At 36.3% G+C, this 21867-nt stretch overlaps 1 protein-coding gene across 4 annotated transcripts in view; it reads right to left on the minus strand.

Moving 5' to 3' along the window:
- Positions 1 to 21867, minus strand: part of NPC1 (NPC intracellular cholesterol transporter 1) — a 48616-nt gene that overhangs the window by 19443 nt on the left and 7306 nt on the right. For 3 of the 4 annotated variants that reach the window (XR_014025752.1, XM_081322337.1, XM_081322338.1), the window contains exons 2-18: positions 18221 to 18343; positions 16933 to 17039; positions 16159 to 16334; positions 14140 to 14307; positions 12370 to 12619; positions 11136 to 11212; positions 10288 to 10658; positions 7950 to 8176; positions 7043 to 7143; positions 6537 to 6639; positions 5818 to 6007; positions 5038 to 5220; positions 3574 to 3688; positions 2603 to 2730; positions 2377 to 2517; positions 1885 to 1974; positions 1367 to 1557 (exon numbers count right to left, since the gene is read on the minus strand). Coding sequence is in view for 3 of the 4 variants with exons in the window: in XM_081322337.1 (XP_081178463.1) it covers positions 1367 to 1557; positions 1885 to 1974; positions 2377 to 2517; positions 2603 to 2730; positions 3574 to 3688; positions 5038 to 5220; positions 5818 to 6007; positions 6537 to 6639; positions 7043 to 7143; positions 7950 to 8176; positions 10288 to 10658; positions 11136 to 11212; positions 12370 to 12619; positions 14140 to 14307; positions 16159 to 16334; positions 16933 to 17039; positions 18221 to 18343 (2741 nt within the window). In the remaining variant the exon portion in view is untranslated. Of the gene's footprint in view, positions 1 to 1366; positions 1558 to 1884; positions 1975 to 2376; positions 2518 to 2602; positions 2731 to 3573; positions 3689 to 5037; positions 5221 to 5817; positions 6008 to 6536; positions 6640 to 7042; positions 7144 to 7949; positions 8177 to 10287; positions 10659 to 11135; positions 11213 to 12369; positions 12620 to 14139; positions 14308 to 16158; positions 16335 to 16932; positions 17040 to 18220; positions 18344 to 21867 lie in introns of those variants that run through there. The other variant, XM_081322339.1, reaches the window with a different exon arrangement.

Raw genomic sequence — 21867 nt, forward strand, 5'->3', positions numbered from 1 at the left:
AGAAGTTGAGATAAGGGGAATTCTGGTCAACAGATTTAAAATATTTGGAAATTAGTTGAAAATAAGGATTTTATCTGTTTAATATTTAAAAATTAGACCTAAAAGAAAAAATATTATTATGAATGTGATTTATTGATTAACCCAGTAATATATATAATGGTTTTGATTTATTAAAGGGGATATTGTATTATTAAGTAGAAGATTTAATACGGTGGGAAATAGATAACTTTTAGGAAATAGAACAAGATTATATTCAAATAGATAAAATGTGTATTTTGGATATTAGATTCTGTTATGAATTGAGATAAGGGAAATCTTAGTTACCTAAAGACTGAAAATTATAAATATTAAAGGTTAAATTGGAATATTGATGGGAAGCTAAAAATTGGGGAAAAAATAATAACAGGATATGTATTGTTTATGAAGATTGAATGTAAAAAATAATTAAGATATGTATAAACTAAAATTTATTGATAAATGTAATGATGTTTTTACTGAGTTGATATAATAAGAACTGCATTAGCTTAATACGAGACAGTAAATGTTAAGGAAAAAAGAGGAAATATTTGATATTGTAACTTGAGATTTGTACTAAAGATTTTGTTATCGAATTATTGATTAACCCAGCCACCATGTTGTTTTTTAAATACTTAAATGGAAAATTGGAAAATTAATAAAATATTTTTAAAAATGTGAACAAGATGTCAAGCAACTAAATGTAAATCACATGACTATGGGGATGCTGCAGTAATCATAAGTGTGAAAAATGGTCATTAGTCGCTTTTTCCAGTGCCACTGTAACTTTGAATGGTCATTAAACGAATTGTTGTAAGTTGAAGTCTACCTGTATTAGAAGCCTTTGGACTGAAAACACCAGATGGGTTTCCTTCAATCCTTAGTGAAAGAAGTTTTAAATAAAAGTTCAAGGATTGATGAAGGGACAACAAAATTTGACTTACTAGTACAGAATGAAGCAAAATATTTTAACACTGAACATACTATTTTGGAACAATGGACTCAAAAGTTTTATTTTAAGAGTGTCTGCCTCTATAGATAGACTTGTGTTTAAAAGCTGCTGTGAAAGAGGAGCAGGTTTCATTGGTCAAGACTGACACTAATTTGAAAATGGATTTAAAAATGAAAGGCTACAAGAATGATATGGAAAATGATGCTACATTGGACATAATATCTTAATCAAAAAGGAAATACAAATAATAAATCAAGAGTGCAACCTGGATAATATTCCTATATTGGACTTACACAAGAGGCTGTTTAATCATGAGTCTAAATAAAAGTTTGTTCCTATTCTAACAGAACATTATTTGCAAGAGAAAATATTTAAGGAAAAAGGAAAATGAATACCTACTAGTTGCTAATCTCTGCTGCATCGAACACTTGTTGTATCAGAGAATTGTTGTCACATCCCGTTCCTCCACAGACCATATTTTGCTCATCTAGTGTTGTATAATTATGCCCTTCTTTCAACACAAAATATACTGGAGGACCTGCATGCAGGTATTTGCCAAGATCGTTGAAGTAGACTATCAAATATGAATCCTTATTTTAAAAGAAAAAGAGAGAGAGAATACAAAAGAAAGGAGAATAAAGTTAAGAAAATTATTTCTACAATCTTCTCTCTCTATATAGATACATATATATAATGCTCAAAAAAATAAAGGGAACACTTAAACAACACAATGTACTGTATTTAATAGTAGGATGTCTTATTTTCTGTTCCCTTTATTTTTTTGAGCAGTATATAAATCTAGTATCTATTTCTTTTATGCACAAATAAGGAGCTGTGATTCTCAGAAAATTCTTAGGAAATTTTTAGTATTTCCTAAGTAAAAAAAGAGTAGGAGTACAAGAAGTTGAAAAACTTACATCAGGCATTGATAATCTCTGATCCAGGCCAATCTCAACTTTGTTGACAACTGCTATGCTGAATGATAACACACCCACAAATATAGATATCTGAAATACAGTAAAGTCTTGTTTGTCTCACAAAGAGCATTTATCTAAAACCTGTTCAAGATTTTGATTTACATATTTGAAATTAGTGCTGCTATAAAATATACTGTAGCTCTTCGATTTAAAGGTTAAAACAGTGTCATGGTACACTAGCAGTAGGGTGGAAGAAATATTTAACATGTTTCTGTTACAATGTAAATGTAAGCAAAATTAACACTAATCTGTTCAGACTACTGAACTGATTTTTACTATTCTGAAAACCAGCGAAAGAAGAACAAAATCTGCATAAAATTAAATACATTTGTACCATTAAAAAAAAATCTCATGATTGCATTTAGATTATTATTTAGTTTAGATATTTTAAATCAAAAAGAACTTTAGCTGCAACAATGAGGGTGTACGTACAATAATTGGTCTCATCCAAGCTTTAAGAAGAAACGGAGAATAAATGTTTTTGAAAAACTTAAACAGCATGCTTTTAGAGTGATGGAAACTACTGGTTTCTTCACAACCTTTGATACAGCACAGGACATCACATTGATTATTCTGGAATATAAAATGCCAAAATGAATGTGCAGCTAAAATAATGCTTATCAAAAACAAATATGAAAAGAGTTTATAATGCTCTTACCTCTTGGCGCTTAACATCCAAGCCCAAGAGACTTACAAAACAGGTAATCTGCAGAAGAAAATCAATAAAGACAGCCACTGCAGCAAAGAGGGAGAATGTACGAACCGCAGGCATAGTAGACAAGCTCCCTAAAGGAGAAAAATAAACAGATGCATTTCATACTAACTCTATACAAAAGAATATATCCAAACATTTATGTACCACTTCCATAAAATACCAACCCAATGTTTAAAAAAGTTAATTAAGGTAAAATACTTTCATTAAAAAGGAAAGAAAATACTAATCAGTGCATTTCTACAATTCATGAGAAGTTGCTGATGAAAAAATAGTGTTTTTTTTCCAAGTGCCTAAGCAATATACCAAGATGACAGGCACTACTACTTCAATAAAAGAGTAGGCATTACCATTGCAATTTTTTGCCAAATCCTGGTTTCCCATGAAGATATTATGCCAAGACTCCCATAATATAAGGGTGACAAAAAATGTTTCAGTTTACAGGTGATGTGTTTAGCCTTAATGGCTCTTTCTAAAATCTCAGCATTTAACGGAACAGATACTATAAACTCAGAAATAACTTGAAGAAATGAAATCTATTCTATGATTTCATTCCATAATATATCCCTTTTCCCAACTGTATCAGAAACCCATTTGGTGGAAAGTAAAAATATGGGTACTATTCAGCACAGGTGTTCATAAACAAGAAAAGGCTGATTAATTAAACATTAAAATAATGTTTCCATGTGTATCAAAACTTTGGCAGTTTATATTTCACCAGTTTTGGCATTCTACTCAAATGTATTTTACCTGTTCCTCTTAAATCACCACTGTTCATTGTGGGGTTGCTGTTGATTTTGAAGAATTTGGAAATAATGACTTTACCTATTCTACTTTTTAAAAATACTGGTCATGGAGTAAGAGAAAATAATTAATTCCAAAATCCTAAGTACAATTTTTTTTAAAAAAAAACTTACCTAGGAAAAAAGCCACTGTCTCTGAAAATGAGGAAAGAAACATGGTAGGAGCCACCTCTCCAAGAATTCGACCAATCTGTTTATCTAAGGTTTCATCTTGAAGCCGTTCATCTCTCTGAAATTATAATTAACTCATTAAATCAAATTGTGTGTCAGATCTATGATATAAGTTTTAGTTAAGAAAAACTAGAAATATGCTTTCTTGCCAACCTGCAAAGGGTCCAGGCTATCCATTTTTGTTTTAAAGTTCAGTAATATATTTTATATCTATATGGTCATTTAGACACATCAACACTCATATGCATGCACGCACACTATAAAAACTCTCATAAATTCTAAAATAGTACAAAAACCCAAAATGAACAGCAGTGTATCATTGGCCACACTGTTTCTCCAACCTAACCTAGAGAAAATATTGGTTTCCTTTCTGAGAACAGGCAATCATCGTTTTCACTGCTGTAGCAATTATCTTATTTCCTGTCTAGATGAAATGCAACACAAAGTTTTAGTAAACAAGACCAAATTAATCCCTCATTTTTTTTAAATTCCATTTATATCCCGCCCTTCTCCGAAGACTCAGGGCGGCTTACAAGCTTAGCAGTAGCCTTCATTTTTAGCCTTGCTATTAATGGCTTTACAAAACCCTTGAAAGGGATGCTTTCTAAGGTTTATCAACATGGATACCCTTCTGGAAGGATTAAAACCCTTCCTCCCTGGAATGTATGGTATTTTTTTCCACTTCTTGTTGTATCTCTGTGTATATACAGAGAAAATGCTTTTTCTGGAACTATAAGAATTAAGCAACTGCATGTGCACATATACACATATATGTAGCATATGTAAATTTGAAACATCCCTTTCAAATACTTGCCATGCTTGCTATGAATCATGGCCACTAATTTTTCCTTCCCATAATAGATACCACTTGCGACTATTCTGTGCCACAGAGCTTGTAGACATGAAGGAAGTGTCAGCAAGCACACTCTTGCACCATGTTGAAGAGCAGACTGTTTCCCAAAGAGGTCAAATGGGAGCTTTCCAGAAAGCCCACATAGTATTCTCCTTGCTTCCCAGAAAGATATTCAGTGCCACCCAAATATTATTTAAAAGGTTAGTGTATTATCATTCTTAACACATTATTGCAAAAAGCCAAACTATATTTATTACAATGGAACCACCATAGGGTTCTGGCTCCTTGGCCAGAGGCTTCGAGGCACAGTTCATCAGCAGCTTCAAAAAAGGTCTAAAGTTCAGTTTTCAGTATTTCTAGATAAGTTGTAAAAAGCTTCCATCCACATCTTGGGAGAGCTACTGGCAATAGAGTGAGCTAGACAAAATTATCATTTTCGCTTGTATTTCCTATCCAAGCCAAATAAAAAATCATAGGCTAAACAAACCATTAATTTATTCCAATAAATTGTGCTTATGCAAATGTCATCTTATTATACACATTAACAAAAATACCTGTAATGTCTGGACAATAATGAAAATGTTGTCCACACCAACAGCCAGCACCAAAAAGGGAATGACTTCAATAACAATTAGTGTTAGAGGGACTCCAAAATAGCTGAAGATACCCAAAGAACATGCAACTGAACTTAGCACTATCAGGATGCCAGCAATGCCCAATGAGATCTTTGAATCCACCTAGTAAATAAAGACAACATACATTGGAAGCCTTTTTAAAATTTTCTTTTTAAAATATAATTACATTTTAATAGTTTGATTGTCAAACCAGCTGTACTTTACTATTTGTACCAAAACAAGCATGTAATCTATTTAAAGAAATATAAAGTGAATAGGCAACATCAAGAACATCAATTCATAACCCAGGAAATATGTAATATACATGCATATCTCTTTTACTTAATTAGGAAAATTATTGTTCTGAAACATGCTATCTTCAGTACTTTTAAATAACATATATTGTATAAAGCAATTAGGGAGCTCCCCATGTGTATCTCCATAAATTTTCAAGAGAAAAACTGCTAAAAATTATTAGATAAATAAATCAGATAATTTCCAGAAGGCCATAAGGGATTTTTACAGCACATATGGGTGTGAAGTTCTCTGATACTGTATGTTATCCACCTGCCCTACTCTTAGCTGTTACAGAGATAAATGTTCAAAATAATAGGATAAAATAAAACTAAAACTAAACATTGTGCATTTTAACTAAACTTGCAAGACACTGAACTCTGTATTTTGCTACAGAAGAATTTCAACAGTTAAAAAGATGCATACCATCAATCTAGAAGCACTCTTAATATGCCCAAGAGCGATGGAAATGTACAGAAACATGACTGCATAGCTAATTACAACAGTGTGGACATCACTGTTGCTTTCTCGATTTATTTCATCTTCAATACTACGTTCAGCAGAGAAGGAAATTCTTAAATTTGGGTTGTCATAGTTTTTGACAAAATTGATAAACCTGAAAAACAGACAAGAGTGTCAATAATTTTTAAGAAAGCTAGACTAACCAATTTCTATTAAACACAAATCTTTGAGCAAAATGTGCACAAAATTGTTTCAATATTTTATTGTTAAATTGTACCCTGCATTGACAATATATACTAGTTTTGGTGTAAGTTCCTACATTTCTTACGTTTAACGTAACATGTTTTTTCAGATATTTCAAATTAAAACTATCCTTGATCTACCCAATTAAGGCTTTAAAAGTGAGATGTATTGGTTGTAAGTTTAAAACAAGGCTTTGTATAATGTAATTCCTATACTGAAAGAACTGAAAAAGTTATTAATATAAAAAAACACTGATGTTTTATTTCTGAATAAATATTCAGATAAATAAGTATCCACATTATAAAAACATGAAGTAGCTACTTTATTTTGGAGCACTTAAAATATTGCAAAGCATCTAGTAGATCTAGAATCACTGAACTTCAATTTCAAAAGTTTACAAACATTATTTCAGATAAACCTAATTTAGAAAAAAAACTTACTCCTTTTCCCAGGCTAAAACTTTCATCATCTTTTCTGTGTCATTGTAGTAATTCTTGACAGGAAATGTAATCACAAGTGCTGTGGCATTATTATAATTTTCATCTAAGTATTTAATAAAAGAATAAAGTATATGAGGAACTATTCCAAACACAGACACACAAACACACACACACACACACACAAAATACAAAATAAGGGTACCAGTTCAGGGTTATCAAGCTCCTCACTGCTTCACACAGGAAATGAAGCTACCTTACTTGTAAAAATAGATGGGACAAATAGCATTTTGCATCTGCTTGAATTGCTGCTAGCACATTTAATTCTCAGTAGCCAAAAGCAGTAATTTTTTTAGTTATAATGTCCTACACATTATAACACAACATGCTAGCAAATGAATATCAGCAGCAATTTACATATCTGCAATACAGGGACAGTATAAAAAAAAGTGAATTTACAGGCCTCCTGCTTACTTCAGCAATAAAATCAACAAATACATAATACTTACTATCATATCCTCCCATCACCAGCCATGGGAAGACAGGACCACCAAATGTCCCCAAGCAGGGTTCATGAAGAGAGGTTGTGTCATTCAGAGATGCTGGAGCCCTATCAAATTTGGACACAATGTTATCAGAACTGTAAGCTGGTATTTCTTATGACAATATTGCAGTAAATTACATTCACTCATAAAGACCTGGCTTTACAGAAGACCTTTCAAGAGATGTACACCAATTTTAGAAATAACTATATGCTCAATCCAAAAAAGTCATTTATTTCAGTTTTAATTTAGAAATTATTGAACAATATTTTTTCAAATACAAACTTTCAAAATATGCCTTCATCTGAAAAAATTTAGGGCACAGTAGTTCATTTTATAAATTCATATTTAGATAATTTGTATTACCTAAGAAGTACAATAATACATTGAGAAGTATTTTGGTTTGATTAGTACATATGCTTCAATAAATTACATTCTGATCTGGTTGAAATGATATTAAGAAAAGTCCCAAGAAAGGGAAATATAGTTAATCTTAAAGTAAGTCTTAACTCTTGGGCAAATTCATCCTTACCAATTATATTTGAAGATTGAATTCACTAACTGTGCTACCTCATAACTATTTGTTTAGCTTTGGGTGGATATTTATTTATTTAAAAATTTATAAGGCTACCAAATTCATGTGTTGCAAGTCTGGGCAGCATACAACATAGACAATAAATTGAAAGAAGAAAAAAGCAAAGAAAAATATTTATCAAACAAACAAAAGTATTACTGGTTTAAATAAGTCATTGATGAGCCTTCAAGGCAGTTAACCAAGTTTACCAATATAAAGAAGAAAATCAGCCTAACGCAATTTTAACATTACAAAAGTATGTAATCAAGAGTCAGGGATGGTATTTTTGACTGGGCCTACCTGACACAGTATAAGAAGTGAGAGTGGAAATCGTCATGGATAAAGTATTCATCACTAATGTTATAATCTAGGACAGAATGACTGTTCTGGAAGTAGTTGAGAACACTCAGAATAGTACAGTTGTTATTGTAGGGAGCAAGAGGTGCCAGGCAAATGTCCTTCAACATAACAGTTTCATTTTGATAAGATGCAGTTATGTTTTCAATACCATTTTGCAAATCTAGTACCTGAAAATATGAGAATAAAAATATATTACTTAGCATATCAATGGCACAGAATATTTTCTCTCCATATGTTTCTTTAAGGTATGATAGATGAAGTGAATTGTAATCAACATTTTAATTAAAAGCAAGGTATCAAGCACAATGAGCCAAAGTAACTTTTCAGCATTCAACTTCTGAAAAAAGTACTTTTCTTAAAGAATCAGAATCAATTTAAACTGACAAAAAATACAATATCACAGTATCACAATACTGAAAAAGTGTGTGTGTCTGTGTGTTCTGTTAACTGAATATAACATTTGGTGAGCTTTCTAGCAAAAAAGCATGCTTTAAATTTCATATTCACGTAATCTTATAGTTTTCCCTCCACTAATCCTGTCCTTTGATTTGAAAGCTACCGTATTTTCCGGCGTATAAGACGACCCGGCGTATAAGACGACCCCCGACTTTTAAGAAGATTTTCAAGGTTTTTTGTCTTATACGACGGAAAATACTTACATTCCCTGCCCTCCCTGTCTGTCGCAGAGGAGGCGAAGGCCCAACTGGCCCCGCCGGCCCTCCCGCTGCTCCCGCCGGCCCCCGAGGTGCAGCGTTTCCTGGGCGGCAGGCAGCGCCAGAGGGCAGCCGCCACCCCGCCACGGCCGGCGCCCCTTCTGCTTCCCCCCCAGGCCTTGAAGTTAAACTTCTCCCATTGGGCGCAGGGCAGGTCAGCTCCGCCCGCAGCCTCTTTTTTAGAACTTGTGCCGCTTCCCTCTCACCGTCGGCCAAGGCGCGCTCGGCCCAGGCTCCCGGTCCCTCTTCCCGGCCGGCTTCCCGCCCTGCCCCTCATGGAGCTGGACTGGGCGTGCAGCCTCTCGGTGTGGCTGCTTTTCCTGGGCAGCCTGGCGGTGCGGCTCCTGCGCTCGGACCTGTTGCTGAGCCGCCGGCTGCTGCTGCGCGTGGGGCTGCTGGCTGTCCTGCAGGCGCTGGGCCAGGCTGTCCTGCCACTGCCCCTCAGCGCCGCGCACACGGCGGCTGCCTGCTGGCTCATCTCGGCCAGCACCGCCCGGTGGAAGCGCATCCCCGTGGGGGGGAGAGCAGTGCTGGTGACAGGTGAGTCCGGCGGGCGCGAGGCCCTCCCCTCGGGCCAAGAGCCGACGGGCAGCGCTGCCTTTGCGTGGGGAGAGCCGCCCGACGCTCCCACCCAGCCGTGTCCCGGAACCGCGCCGGAGATAGCTCGGTTGCGCGGGGCGGCCCGGCCCGGGCGGGGTCCTGGAGAGCCAAGGGCCCTGGGCCCGCTCCATCCTCCCCGCGTCAGGACCGAGCCTGGTCTCCGCGCTCGCCGGAACCAAGAGGAGGATGCTGGCGGCGGGCGGGCGCTCCCTCCCCGATCCGCCGGGGAGCGTCTCCCAAAGCGCAGCTTCTGGCGGCCGGGAGTCCGTAGGCCTGGTCGCTGGCGAGCTGGCCGGCGGCTAGGGCCGGGGCCCAGGAACCGGTAGCCAGGTGCGGGTGGGGGGAAGGAAAGCCGGGCGCGGGCTTCTGCAGCTGGTTGCGAGGCCGGATGCGGGCGTCTGCCGGGAGAGATAGCGGGTAGCAGGGCGCGCTCTGCTTATGCTCAGATGCCGCTTGGGTGAGGGGGAGGGGCTTCCTGCCGCTCCCGGGGTCTGGCGTTTGCAAGGGGGAGGGGAAGGGGCTTAGAGGCTCTTGGGGGTGGGAAGGGAGAGTCACGATGGAGGGGGGACTGGACTAAGGAGGCTTGAAGTTGCTATGCAAGAACGGGGACGCTCGACTGATTTATGTTTTTTTTCCGGCGTATAAGACGACCCCCCAACTTTTGAGATGATTTTCATGGGTTAAAAAGTCGTCTTATACGCCAGAAAATACGGTATTTAAATCTATGACCTATCTTAGTTTTTATGCCTTTTATTTTCCACAAGCAATCTCACCCCAAAGCCTATCAGCTCTTATTCTATCACAGTACAGTCAAAAAAATACCAGTTTTCACTTAACTCATTCAATAGGAAAATGGTTGGGTTCAACCGAAAGGCTCACTAGATACTCTGCTGATCAAATAGAAGAATATGCATTTAACTTGTAGCTATGCTAACAGAATATCAATATATCAGTTCCTATATTACCTGATGCAAGATATGTTTTGTAAGTGGAGGTCCAAAAGGAACGTCTGTTCCTGAAGGATATGGAGAATAGATCTCCGGACTAGTATTCACCGCCTGAATAATGACTTGTTCAGTACGGAAGAAAGGTCCAAAATTAGTATCAAAGTATTCCTTCTCTCTCCGAGCTTGGCTATTTGGGGCTGACCACAAATCTACAGGATTTGTAGTTACTTTGAGAAATGCCAAGCCTGAGGAACACATGGCAATGATAACCAAGGAGAACAGAATAACAGGTCGTGGGTTCCGAACACAAAAAGCTCCCCATGATGTAAATGTAACTCTTAAATTATTCTCAAATTTCTCACCAAATCTTTCACACCAAGTAGCTTCTCCTGCAATGACACAATCATAAATGTTAAATATCATACAACTGCCCAAAATTTTTAATTAGACATGTTTTATTGTCTTGTTATTTTTGAAACTATGAATTGTAGGTATCAAATTGTTTTTTTCTTTTTTACTGTAAAAGATCACAATAGAGGTATTTGATTTGACACGATCACAATGAATAATTAAGATTTCTGTCTCCAACATATTTTTATGCAAATTTGAATGTTTTCAGATTAGTGACCATATACATAATTATGGAGTGTAGGCTTTTACACTGGCAAAATGGAGTTGGACAGAAGAAAGCAATTTTACCCTCTAATTATTTGTCATTGATAGCAAATAAATTATAATGAAATTCAAAACAGTTCAGAGCATTATGTCCCATAATAAAGCATGCAATATTAACAAATTAACATTTGTGGATGTTATTTCTAGAAGAAAGCACAAATATATTGGTTCCTTTATATTGTAGAACTTACCAGTATTTTGGTGTGAATTAACAGAATAGGCAATATTGCCGTCAATGGGTGTATATTCAGAAACAAAATATCTCTTCCTGTAAATTATATAAACACAGACAATGTAGCAGAAGCAAGCATTTTTACATTAATTTATGTAATACTGTAGATAAACTATTGGTGTATTTAACCAAGTATAATTGTATAAAAAAGTATAGGCATTGCTAATCAAATTTAAATTATAATGTGTACCTGAAAAGTAATTATATATTTCAGCAAGACACCTGAAAATCTGAAACATACCTCCAAATCAAGCATGAAGTAATTACAGGAAATAAAGTTTTTAGAATGTTCTACACAGTCTACAAATTTTATTATTATTGAAACTTAGGGCAGTCAAGGAGTTCTAAGAATATTTTTCAGCTAAAATAGTCTGAAATGAAGAGTGGGGAAAAGACAATCCAGCTGGAAGATAACTGAGAGGGCCTTTATCTGCCTTTGTTTCTTGTTTTTTTGAAGTGCCTCACTTTTAGATGACTCAGTATTAAAAACCATGAGATCTATCATGATGAAAACCTGTCTAACCTAGACAACTTTTCAAAACATCAATTTGTAACTAAACCGAAAGAATGTTACATGCTGCATTTAATAAGGCCTTTCAACCTGACCATCCTCCTTTTTCAGCAAGAAATTCGAAAGGAAAAAAAATTCCACGGTTATTTAGAATGATTCTAAATTATGCTTACTCAGCCCACTTTCTGATGGCTCTGTATTCAGAATCACTAGTAATACAGCTGAAAGCACACTGGATTTATCCACACTGAGCAAGGCCAACATTCTGTGTAAATCAACACTAACAAAAAAGAGATCTCAATGTAACCCAACTGCTCACAGTTTAAGAATTCTTTCCCTCATCCTGTATGATTTTGCCAAATCTGGTTATGTTAATAGAGTAAGTGATCAAATATATAACATTTTGTTTTTATTTAATTTATTGATCACATCTAGAGGATACTCATTTCACTCATAGAGTGATTCTGTGTATGAGTGGCTACTATAACATCATCTATATTTACTTTTACATTGGAAAAAAATTCTTAGAGAATATGAAATGTTAACAACTACTTAACTGAAAAATCATTAGTGAAGAACAGAAGTGTTTCTAAAAGTGATGCTGAACAGTGAGTAAGCAGTTAATAGTATATGAACAGTTTTGGAATATTTTCAGTGTAAAGGATTTTAAATGGCTATTTACCTGTAACACCAGACACCACAAACCACTGCAAAGAAAATAAGAAGGAATGCTGTGTAGGAGATCCACATAATAACACACATGGCATCCAAACCAAGCAAAAGCCAAGGGGCAGGAGGTGGAGGCGGCTCTGGTTTTGGGCCACAGACAATGGAACAATCTTGACAACTACAAGGTCCTGTGATATCATCCACAGACTCATTGCAGCCTATGGTAGCATTGTTCATAGGAATCATCCCATGGATAGGTACATCTAACAAGGGAGAAGATAACATTTATGAAACAAGAATGCAGCATTAGTTATGTAGATATAATCTATTGCTTTTTAAATGAACTCATGAGAATGTGTTTATAGTTTGTCAAATTCAGTTTTGTGTCATTAAAAATAAAATAATTCAATATACCATATATAAACCACAAGGTTCACATATTTTAAAAAATGAAATAAAGTGATATAAAAGAAAATAAATAAGTTCTAAAGTGAAATATAAAAACTACATTTATAATAGTATAGAACTTAGCTATTTTATGAAGATATTAACAGGCTATTCTTCCAAGAGAAAGTATACTACCTGCTCCTCAAGCCAATCTAAACACTCAGTAAGGTAGTGGGAGACTCATAAGCCTGGAGCACTATTATAAAAAGCACAGTGCAGCTGTACATGAGCAATTTTTCCCCAATAGCTTTATCCTTGCATGGGCATAGGCCCTCCAAGAGGGAGGCAGTATTACACCTTCCCTCCAGCTTCTAGAGCAGAAGTGGGAATGATGGCTCTTTTATGTGGACTTGTGGACTTCAACTCCCAGAATTCCTGAACCAGCATGGGAGCTGAAGCCCACAAGTGGCTTTTGTTCCCCACGTCTGATCTAGAGGATAAGACATCAAACCTCACTAGATTAAAGGAAAATGAGCAGAATGTTAAAAAAATGTAAATGAGATCTCCACTGGCTCAAGATTTTAAACCTATCTCAACATCCAAATCAAGAATTCATTATTTGGCAACTAGAAAGATTTTTCAAGGCCACAGATGATGTGAGATTCATTTGAAAAGCAAACTAAGTCCTTGAGGATACACTGTTTCCAAGAAAAACAAATCTATCAGCAGTATTATCTATCAACGAAACAGAGGGATCCATTCTAAAAGGACCTCCACTTTTATCCAACACTTTCAACAATGAATTTTCATTCAAGGTAAGACCACGTTCCAAATAGAGAAATACATCAGACACACAGTGAGGAACACAAAACAAGGTTCTTAAAACATTTTGATTAAATTACTTTCAGAGTATTCAAATATTTATAGACATATAACTGTGCTCTATATAAATGCAAAAAATTAAACTAGTAATACTACATCTAGTATATGCAATCATACAAAAATGATTTCTAACTTTGTAAGACTGAATCTATCAAAGTAGTTGCTTTTGAAAAATCTTTGTTAAGAGGAAAATCTATAAAATATATTATGAACATATATTATCAACAGAACACAATACTAAACATATTTTGTTGCAATTAGAAAAAACTGAAAACATTAACAATTTTGTTTGATATAACTACATTCAATCAAATCAAATCAAATCAAATCAATCAATGTCAGAATATGTTCTTTTGCCTTTCCCCCTTTTCTATGTATTTCTGTTTAAATAAAGGGTAAAGAGAAATAAATTTGAAATTCAAGTGGAATGCTAAAACTATTTATAACACGTAACTTCAGCATCTACTAGATTGCACAAAAACTAAATGTATATTAAAATGTCTATATTTCCTACCTGAAAATATTGGAATTATGTTGAAGGGAGCCTGACCATTATCTTTGTTAAACATATACTGAATCCAATTGGTGGCATTACAGTCTTTAACATCTTTCCCACACAACAGACCTAATGCCTTAATATTGCTTGATGGAGCCTCCACATCTTTGCAAGCATTATACATATCTGGAAGAACAATTTTAACACAAAAATTACAAGTTGATATGCTCAATTATAAAAAGAGGATTTATTATATTGAGTCAACAATAGTAATAGAGCAACCCTAAGATTGTATTGAGATAGCTAAGATAATTCTGACATTTCAAGCTTAACCAGTTTCACAAATCCTCTCACTCTTTTCTTTTCTTTTTCTCCCACACCATGTCTTTCCTCACATCTCTTGATGAGCTAAAAATAATTTGAGGAAGGAAACTTTATTTTTAATGACTTTTTCACAATACTGAATGATGCGAAACAGAACTGTGCAGAGATATTTTACAAATAGTCCTCAACTTACAACTACAATAGAGCCCAAAATTTATGTTGCTAGTGAGACAGTTGTTGCCTCATTTTATCATTTTTTTGGCACAGTTGTTAAGCGAATCACTGCAATTGTTAAGTTAGTAACGCAACTGTTAAGTGAATCTGGCTTCCCCACTGACTTTGCTTGACAGAAGATTGCAAAAAGTGGATCACATAACCCTAGGAGTCTGCAACCATCATAAATATGAATCAGTTGCCAAGCATCTAAATTTTGATCCTGTGATCATGGGGATGCTATAATGTTTGTAATTGTGAAAAACGGTCATGTCACTTTTTCATGACGTGTAACTTCAAACGGTCACTAAACAAACTGTTATAAATCTAGGACTACCTGTATACAACTAGTTAAAACACTAGTACAGCGTTTGTTGGAAGTTATGACGGTATTAAATGTGTGGTGGTTACGACTGTTCCTCAAACGTTTGGGCCATTCTACTACTCCCACAGTCTCATGATTGCGATCAGAGCACTTGGCAAGCAGCTCACATTTAGAACAATTGCAGCATTCTGCAGTCACATAGTTGCAATTTGCAACCCTCCTTGCCAGTTTCCTATAACAAAGTCAACAGGAAGCCAGCAAGGAAGATATTAAGTTGTTCAGGTAAGTCTCCCCCACCTGCTCAACATCTCTTCCTCCAGCCATTCATGCATGTTCCCCCACCCAGCAGTAGCAACCCCAAGCACAACATGTTCACCTCTCACCTCCCCTACTTGCACTCTTGTGCATCCTCTCCCATCAGCAGCAATGACCCCAAGCCCTGCTGCAGTTGCACCATGCTCCCCTGGCTACCAGCGCACTCCGTCGCTCCCTCTCCCACCTGGCAGCAGCCACTTGTCTCCCTGCCAGCCTGTTTACGTGCCCTCTGGAACTCACAATTTCCTTCTAGCTTCTGCCCACTGACTTTGGTTACTGGAAGCTTGCAGCAAGCTGCAAGGTGGTGGACTCAAGATCCTCCCTTAACAATGGTAACAAGGATTGCAGGGATTGCCACTAAGCAACTGGTCATAGAACATCACGCTTTGTGACATCACATAGCAATGGAAATTCCAATCTCAACTGCCATTGTAACTTGAGGACGTGTGTCTGTGTGTGTGTGTGTGTGTGTGTTTGTGTGTGTGTGTGTGTGTGTGTGTACATATGGACATGTATATTTGTTTGCTAATTTGCTTTTGATTTGCCAAACCAAGGTAAAATAAATCTTTCATCAGTCACATTTCCACTAGTATTAGAAATATTAATGCAAAGCTTGATTTAAATAACTCGATTTAAAACCAGCAACTTCCCAATTTAAATTAAAAATTAAACCTCAGGACTGATGCAAAGAACAAAATAATCAGTTCAATAGCTAAGAAGATTATGAGTGCATTTTTCTTTACCTGAATTATAAATGTGCTTATACATAAATGTGCAGTTAAATTTATAGAATTACAGAATTCTTTATAAATCTAGACAATAAAAAAATTAACTGTACTATATTATTTATATTTTCTTACCATTAGCAAATTTTTCTCCAATATAATATTGCAGCTCTACGATGCTGGTTTTGTTCTCTTTTGTAACAGGATCAATATACAGTGTTGTCTGAGTAACATTCATAAATTCAGACTGATGAGGACTACAAGTTAGCTCACAAAACAGATTTATTAAATTATGAAAGCATGAAGGACACCTGAAGAGAGGCAATACTGATGTTGTAGCATATGTATATAAAATAAAGCTCATATATATTCTCTCTTGAGAGAAAAGTAATATTATGGCTCAAATGTTTAAATTTAAATTATTAATAAACTTTTGGAATGTGTAATTTCAAAAATTATCAGTGCTATAGCTATAATTTACCCAAAGACAACAAATATTTCATATGTGAACAATACACAACATACTAGACTTAAGTATATTTGTTCATATGTATTAATCACTGTTTATTCATGCTGATTAATCTCAAATAGCAAACAGAGGCTATTTTATGATTTTTCTATACATACTAAAGCCAAAATACCATACATATTCAGGCAATATAATACAATATGAAAAAGTAATCAAAAATATATCTACTACATAAGCACTTCATGTAATTCAGCTTACTGGAAGTGATTTAGTATTAAGAGCAAGAAATCTGTTATCATCAACTCTTTCTAAAACACTTAAGACCAAAATAACATTACGTTTTTAAGAGGAATTCCTTTGTGTTTTCTTATGAACAGAATGCCTATTCTCCCACAGTGTATTTAAAACAATCTATACAATCTCCTTATATCTCCACATACCTGGAAAGAAACTGTAAAGGTAGCTCCAGGTTACTTTTCAAATCCTGAAGTTGCCGTACGTCACAGCAAAGGCTAACATTCTCAAAGAAAAAACCTGGACAGAGTTCCTTAATAAAAAATGAATAATTAAAGAAGTACTTTTAAAATGACAAAACAATATGATTCTTCTGCTACTGGCTTCAGACATCTGACTTAGAAAACCCCCCATGATTTCAACAACATACAGTGGGTATAAAAAGTCTATATACTCATTAAAACATCAGGGTTTGGAGATGTAAAAAAATCAGACCAAGATTAATAACTTCAGAATTTTTTCCATCTCTAATATAACGTGTAAGCTGTACAATTCATTTGAAAAACAAACAAATCTTTTAGAGGGGAAAAATAACAATAAAAACCTTACAATTGTGCGGTTGCATAAGTATGCTGTTGCTGTGTTCAGTACTAACCAATCACATTTAAACTGATGTTAAATAATAGACAATACACACCTGCTAATAACTGAACTGACTCTGATCAAGCCCATATTAAGTTCCGATTTATCTTGGTCTGATTGTTTTACATGTCAAAAACCTGGCATTTTAACCAGGCTGTGTAGACTTTTTATATCCACTGTATTACCAGCTTACAATATGGCAACAGTCATTATTAGTTTATAAGTAGAACTGTTAAGGCATAAGATGTTCTACCTATGTAGGTAAATCAGAACATCTCAATGCTGTTTGGCACAAATATCCCTGCAGATAAGTTCCTTGGTATTTGCTATGGAAATATGCCAACCTTTGTATCTCACCTATTGGGGAAAGAGGGTGTTTTTCTTAATGAACTTTTAATTTTAAGGGTGAAAGTGATATATTGCCAGGCAAGGTAGTAGAAATAGCTACAGTATGTGGTAAACCTGAACAGTAAATATGATGTCAAATGATATGACAGCTGTAATTTGAGGACTATTTATAAATACAGTTTTTCATTGTCATTGTAACTTTGAACAGTCACTGAATGAATGTTAGCCAAGGACTATCTGTACTGGTCCTAGAACATTTCTTACTCTCTAAGATAGAATAATACATTCTTAAGACTAAGTCCCAAAACTATATAACACCAAGCACAGAAAACTAATCTAAATAATCAAGACCATGGTTTAATATTAGCTTATCTGCACGCTGATTACTTGTGCTAAGGCACATGTAAACATTTTAATTAGAAAAAAAACCCAAACATTTTACCTCATTTCCACTAAATATTTTTAAGAATCCTTTAATAAAAATGTAATTAATCAAAGACTTACTTGCACTAAATCATAGCCATCCTTTGGTAGTGGTATTGCTGAGCCATTATATTGACAATTATACCTTTTGTCTCCAGAAGAAATTCCACATTGGCCGTACCATATGCAAGAGCCTGAGAATGCCTACATATAAGGGGGAAAAAACAATTAAGAAATAGGATACATGTTAATCTGGTCAAGAAGCAGATTTAGTTATCAGACCTATAAAAAAGTAACATGTTGGATTATTTCATAAATGAAAATACCAAGCTAAACAGTAGATATTAGAAAGCTATTTCTATTTAGTCTATTTATTTTTTTCTTGTTCTATTTATTTCTATTGTTTAGTATAATCGTGTAATAGGGCTCCAATATGCTACATCACAGAATGCTTGTGAAAATTCTCTGAGTTTCAAAATCAGACAACTATGTGACATTGGGAACATGGAACAAATGGTGCATGTTTAACTTATGCACCAATATTTAACACACAAAGAATCTCAAACTCAAATCACCTCAAGGAATACTTGAGAAGAAGCCATTTTGTACACTGATACAAAAATTTCTAGTGCAGAGGTGTCAAACCACCAGCCCACAGGCCAGATGCGTCATGGTGAAATCGCGCCCACCCCATTGCCAGCAATGGAAAAAAAGTCGTGATACGTGACACGTCACATGATGTTGCGAGTTTGACACCCCTGTTCTAGTGAATCAAAAATGAAGAAAAAAGTTTTGTGGTATACCATCAAAGTTAAATGTATTTAAAAAACACCTTATAGAACAACTTTCCTATATTTTTCATCATTTCCCTGTGTCTACTTGGCCTACGGCAATGTGTGCAATTATAGACATTAAAGATAGACATCTGATGGATGACTGTTGCCTGGAGAGCAATCAGGAGTTCATTATAATACGAACCCGGTATTGTGTTGTGGTTCTGAAACGCGTGAAGACGCCAGGCAGAGGAGTAGAGCATGCAGCTCTTTATTGGTGGTAGAACTGTACTGCCAAATCAGGGTTACCTGTGCCCTTTATATACCTGGCCAGGTACGCATTCAACCAATCATTTCAAACCTCAGATTTCCTGCCGAAAGCTGATTCCTGTCACAGCAGTTTCAGTACGGCGCCACCTGGTGGTATCGGCTGCGCAGCTGCTGCAACTGTTCTCATTTAACCCAATACATAACACCCGGTGCAGGCCAAATCCTACCACCGCTTACTGTTTTTATGTGTTTATCCAAGTGGGGTAAAAGCACTCCTTCCTCCCCATTCTTTTCTACAACAAAAAAGCTTTAAGTGGAATTTCTCTTCTACCTGACAGAGTCTCAGAGAATGAAGGAACAAGTCTATTATGGCCTGGACTGGGGTATGTTTCCCTTGCACTAATTCTCCTTGCTATGACCTTAAGGCAAGAGACTGGCCCTATGCCTGATCAGGACAGGCTAAGGAATGCCTGCACTTCCAGCTTCCACTGAGATGCCACCACAACTAGCCTGCCGTCTAGTGTCATTCCTTTTCATTACAGCTCTAGAATGAAGTGCAGAATGAAGTGCAGAATTCGTGTCTGTGTGGTCGACTGATGGCTCCTAGCACCTTAGTACAGGGCTTAAAGTATAGTTGCAACTGAGCTGCTCTGCACATGGACAAAGGCATGCTTCCCATTCTAGAGTTACAACAAGGAGGAACTACAGCAGAGACAACAGCAAATGTCCCTTGGGACTGTCCTACCTGATGCCAAAAGTTTGTGCCACTTTTCTGTCAACTTAAGGAAGATCAGCAAGCTACCTACTTTCAGTTATTACTTTCCAAAACTGGTAGTCAGTTTGGTGTAGTGGTTAAAGCATCAAGCTAGAAACCAGAAGGCTACGAGTTCTGGTCCCACCTGAGGCACAAAGATAGCTTGGTCACTTTGGGCCAGTTGTTTTCCCTCAGCCTTAGGAAGGAGACAATGGCAAACCATTTCTGAAAAAAACTTGCCAAGAAAATTGCAGGGACATGATTGAATAGAAGAAAAAAAAATATTAAGCTTCGGCCACACAAAAAGAGCCAGTTTGCTCCAGTGGTTAAGACCCCATACTAGAAACCAGGAGCATTCCAGTTCAGCTTTAGGCATGAAAAATTGGCTGGATGACTTTGGACCAGTCATTCTCTCTCAGCCAACTCGCTTCATAGGGTGTTGTTGCAGGAAAAGTAGAAAGAATATTAATTCTCTGTCTTGAATTATTTATAAAAATAAAATAAATGTGGGATTAAAAAAAACTTTTTAAAAAGAGCTGTATATCTACATACCTTGTGAGTTATGAGTTTGAAATCTCGGACAAATAATAGAGGGCATGTGATAGAAAAACCACAGGAGAAAGGATGCTTTCCAGTTATAGCATAACATCAAATGTATATCTGCAAGTTGGACATAAGTTATGGATTTGTACTCAAGTTAGTGATCTCTTGGTTCTTAGCGAACAAATCAAACTAAAGTGGACAAGTAGGAAATGCCACTGACATAGAAAAATGAGACTTTCAAGGATGTGATTACTACATAGGCTTCGTAGATTAGTTTCCATGCAATTAAGGGCAACGATCTTGGAAAAGAGATCAGTTAAAAGAAAACGAGGTGTTACTGAAGGAGAGATCCAGTCCTTGAATGATATTACTCATGTATCAAGGATATTGCTCTGGACTTTCAATTGGAGATGATTCAGACATTGGAAATACAGAGAGATTGGTAGGTGGCAGGTATATAGCCCCCATGGTGACTTGCTTTTCTATTACAGTTTAGATAAACCACTAGGTAATGCTGGAGGGGGAAGCAACAACTGTGCTCCATGTCATCACTAATGACACTAAAATGTAGTTGGCCACTCTGGAAGCCAAATTCTCGTTGCCAGTGGCAGTGAAGTTGACAACTGCCAAACTAGCCTACTCAGAAATGCCACCGGACAGCCAAAGCACAGGGATCCAATGCTTGGAGTGTAAAACAAAGGGATTTAGAATTTTGCAGGAATATCAAGTATGTACCAATAGATGTAGTCCACTTAAATCTAAATAGCACCAGACAGCTAAACCAAATTGAAGTAATGAGAAAAGATATCATTATATCACCCATTAACGAAACTAGAGACCTGGCTTTCTTAAACAGTCACTGAACTCAGCTCTATGGAAGTCAAGGCCATCTCTCCTATTCAGGTTGCTACAAAATTCCCCTGTTCCTATGCTTAATTTAGTTGTGAATTCCAAAAGTTTGCCTTTTTAAAAAATAGTGCTGGCTGGGACACAGGATACTTTCAAGAGATCAGGCTCTCAAGTGCTGCCTGAGAGGAGCTCTTGGCTAAGGAATACGGCTCTCTTCAGTAGCTAGTTCTTGATCAACGACTCTGCTGCTACTGCCCTTTCTCTTCAGACCACATGATCCAACAGCAGTCCACAAACAAGCAAATACCCTTCCCTTAGCCAGAAAAAAAACATACAGCATACTTTCACTGTGAATAACACCGGATTTTCTTCCCCAAACTCAAGTGATTTCCTTCCAAAAAAAAATCACTATTTCCTTTTTTTTTTTTTGCTTTTTGTTCATTCGTTCTGGTTGCAACCTCTCAGCTTTATCTTCTCCTTCTAAACATACTGGAGAAAACTTGTACTACTTTCTAAGGGAGTTGGATAAATATAGGGAG

The sequence above is a fragment of the Vipera berus genome, assembly GCF_964194415.1.
Source record: "Vipera berus genome assembly, chromosome: 3".
NCBI lineage: Eukaryota > Metazoa > Chordata > Lepidosauria > Squamata > Viperidae > Vipera > Vipera berus.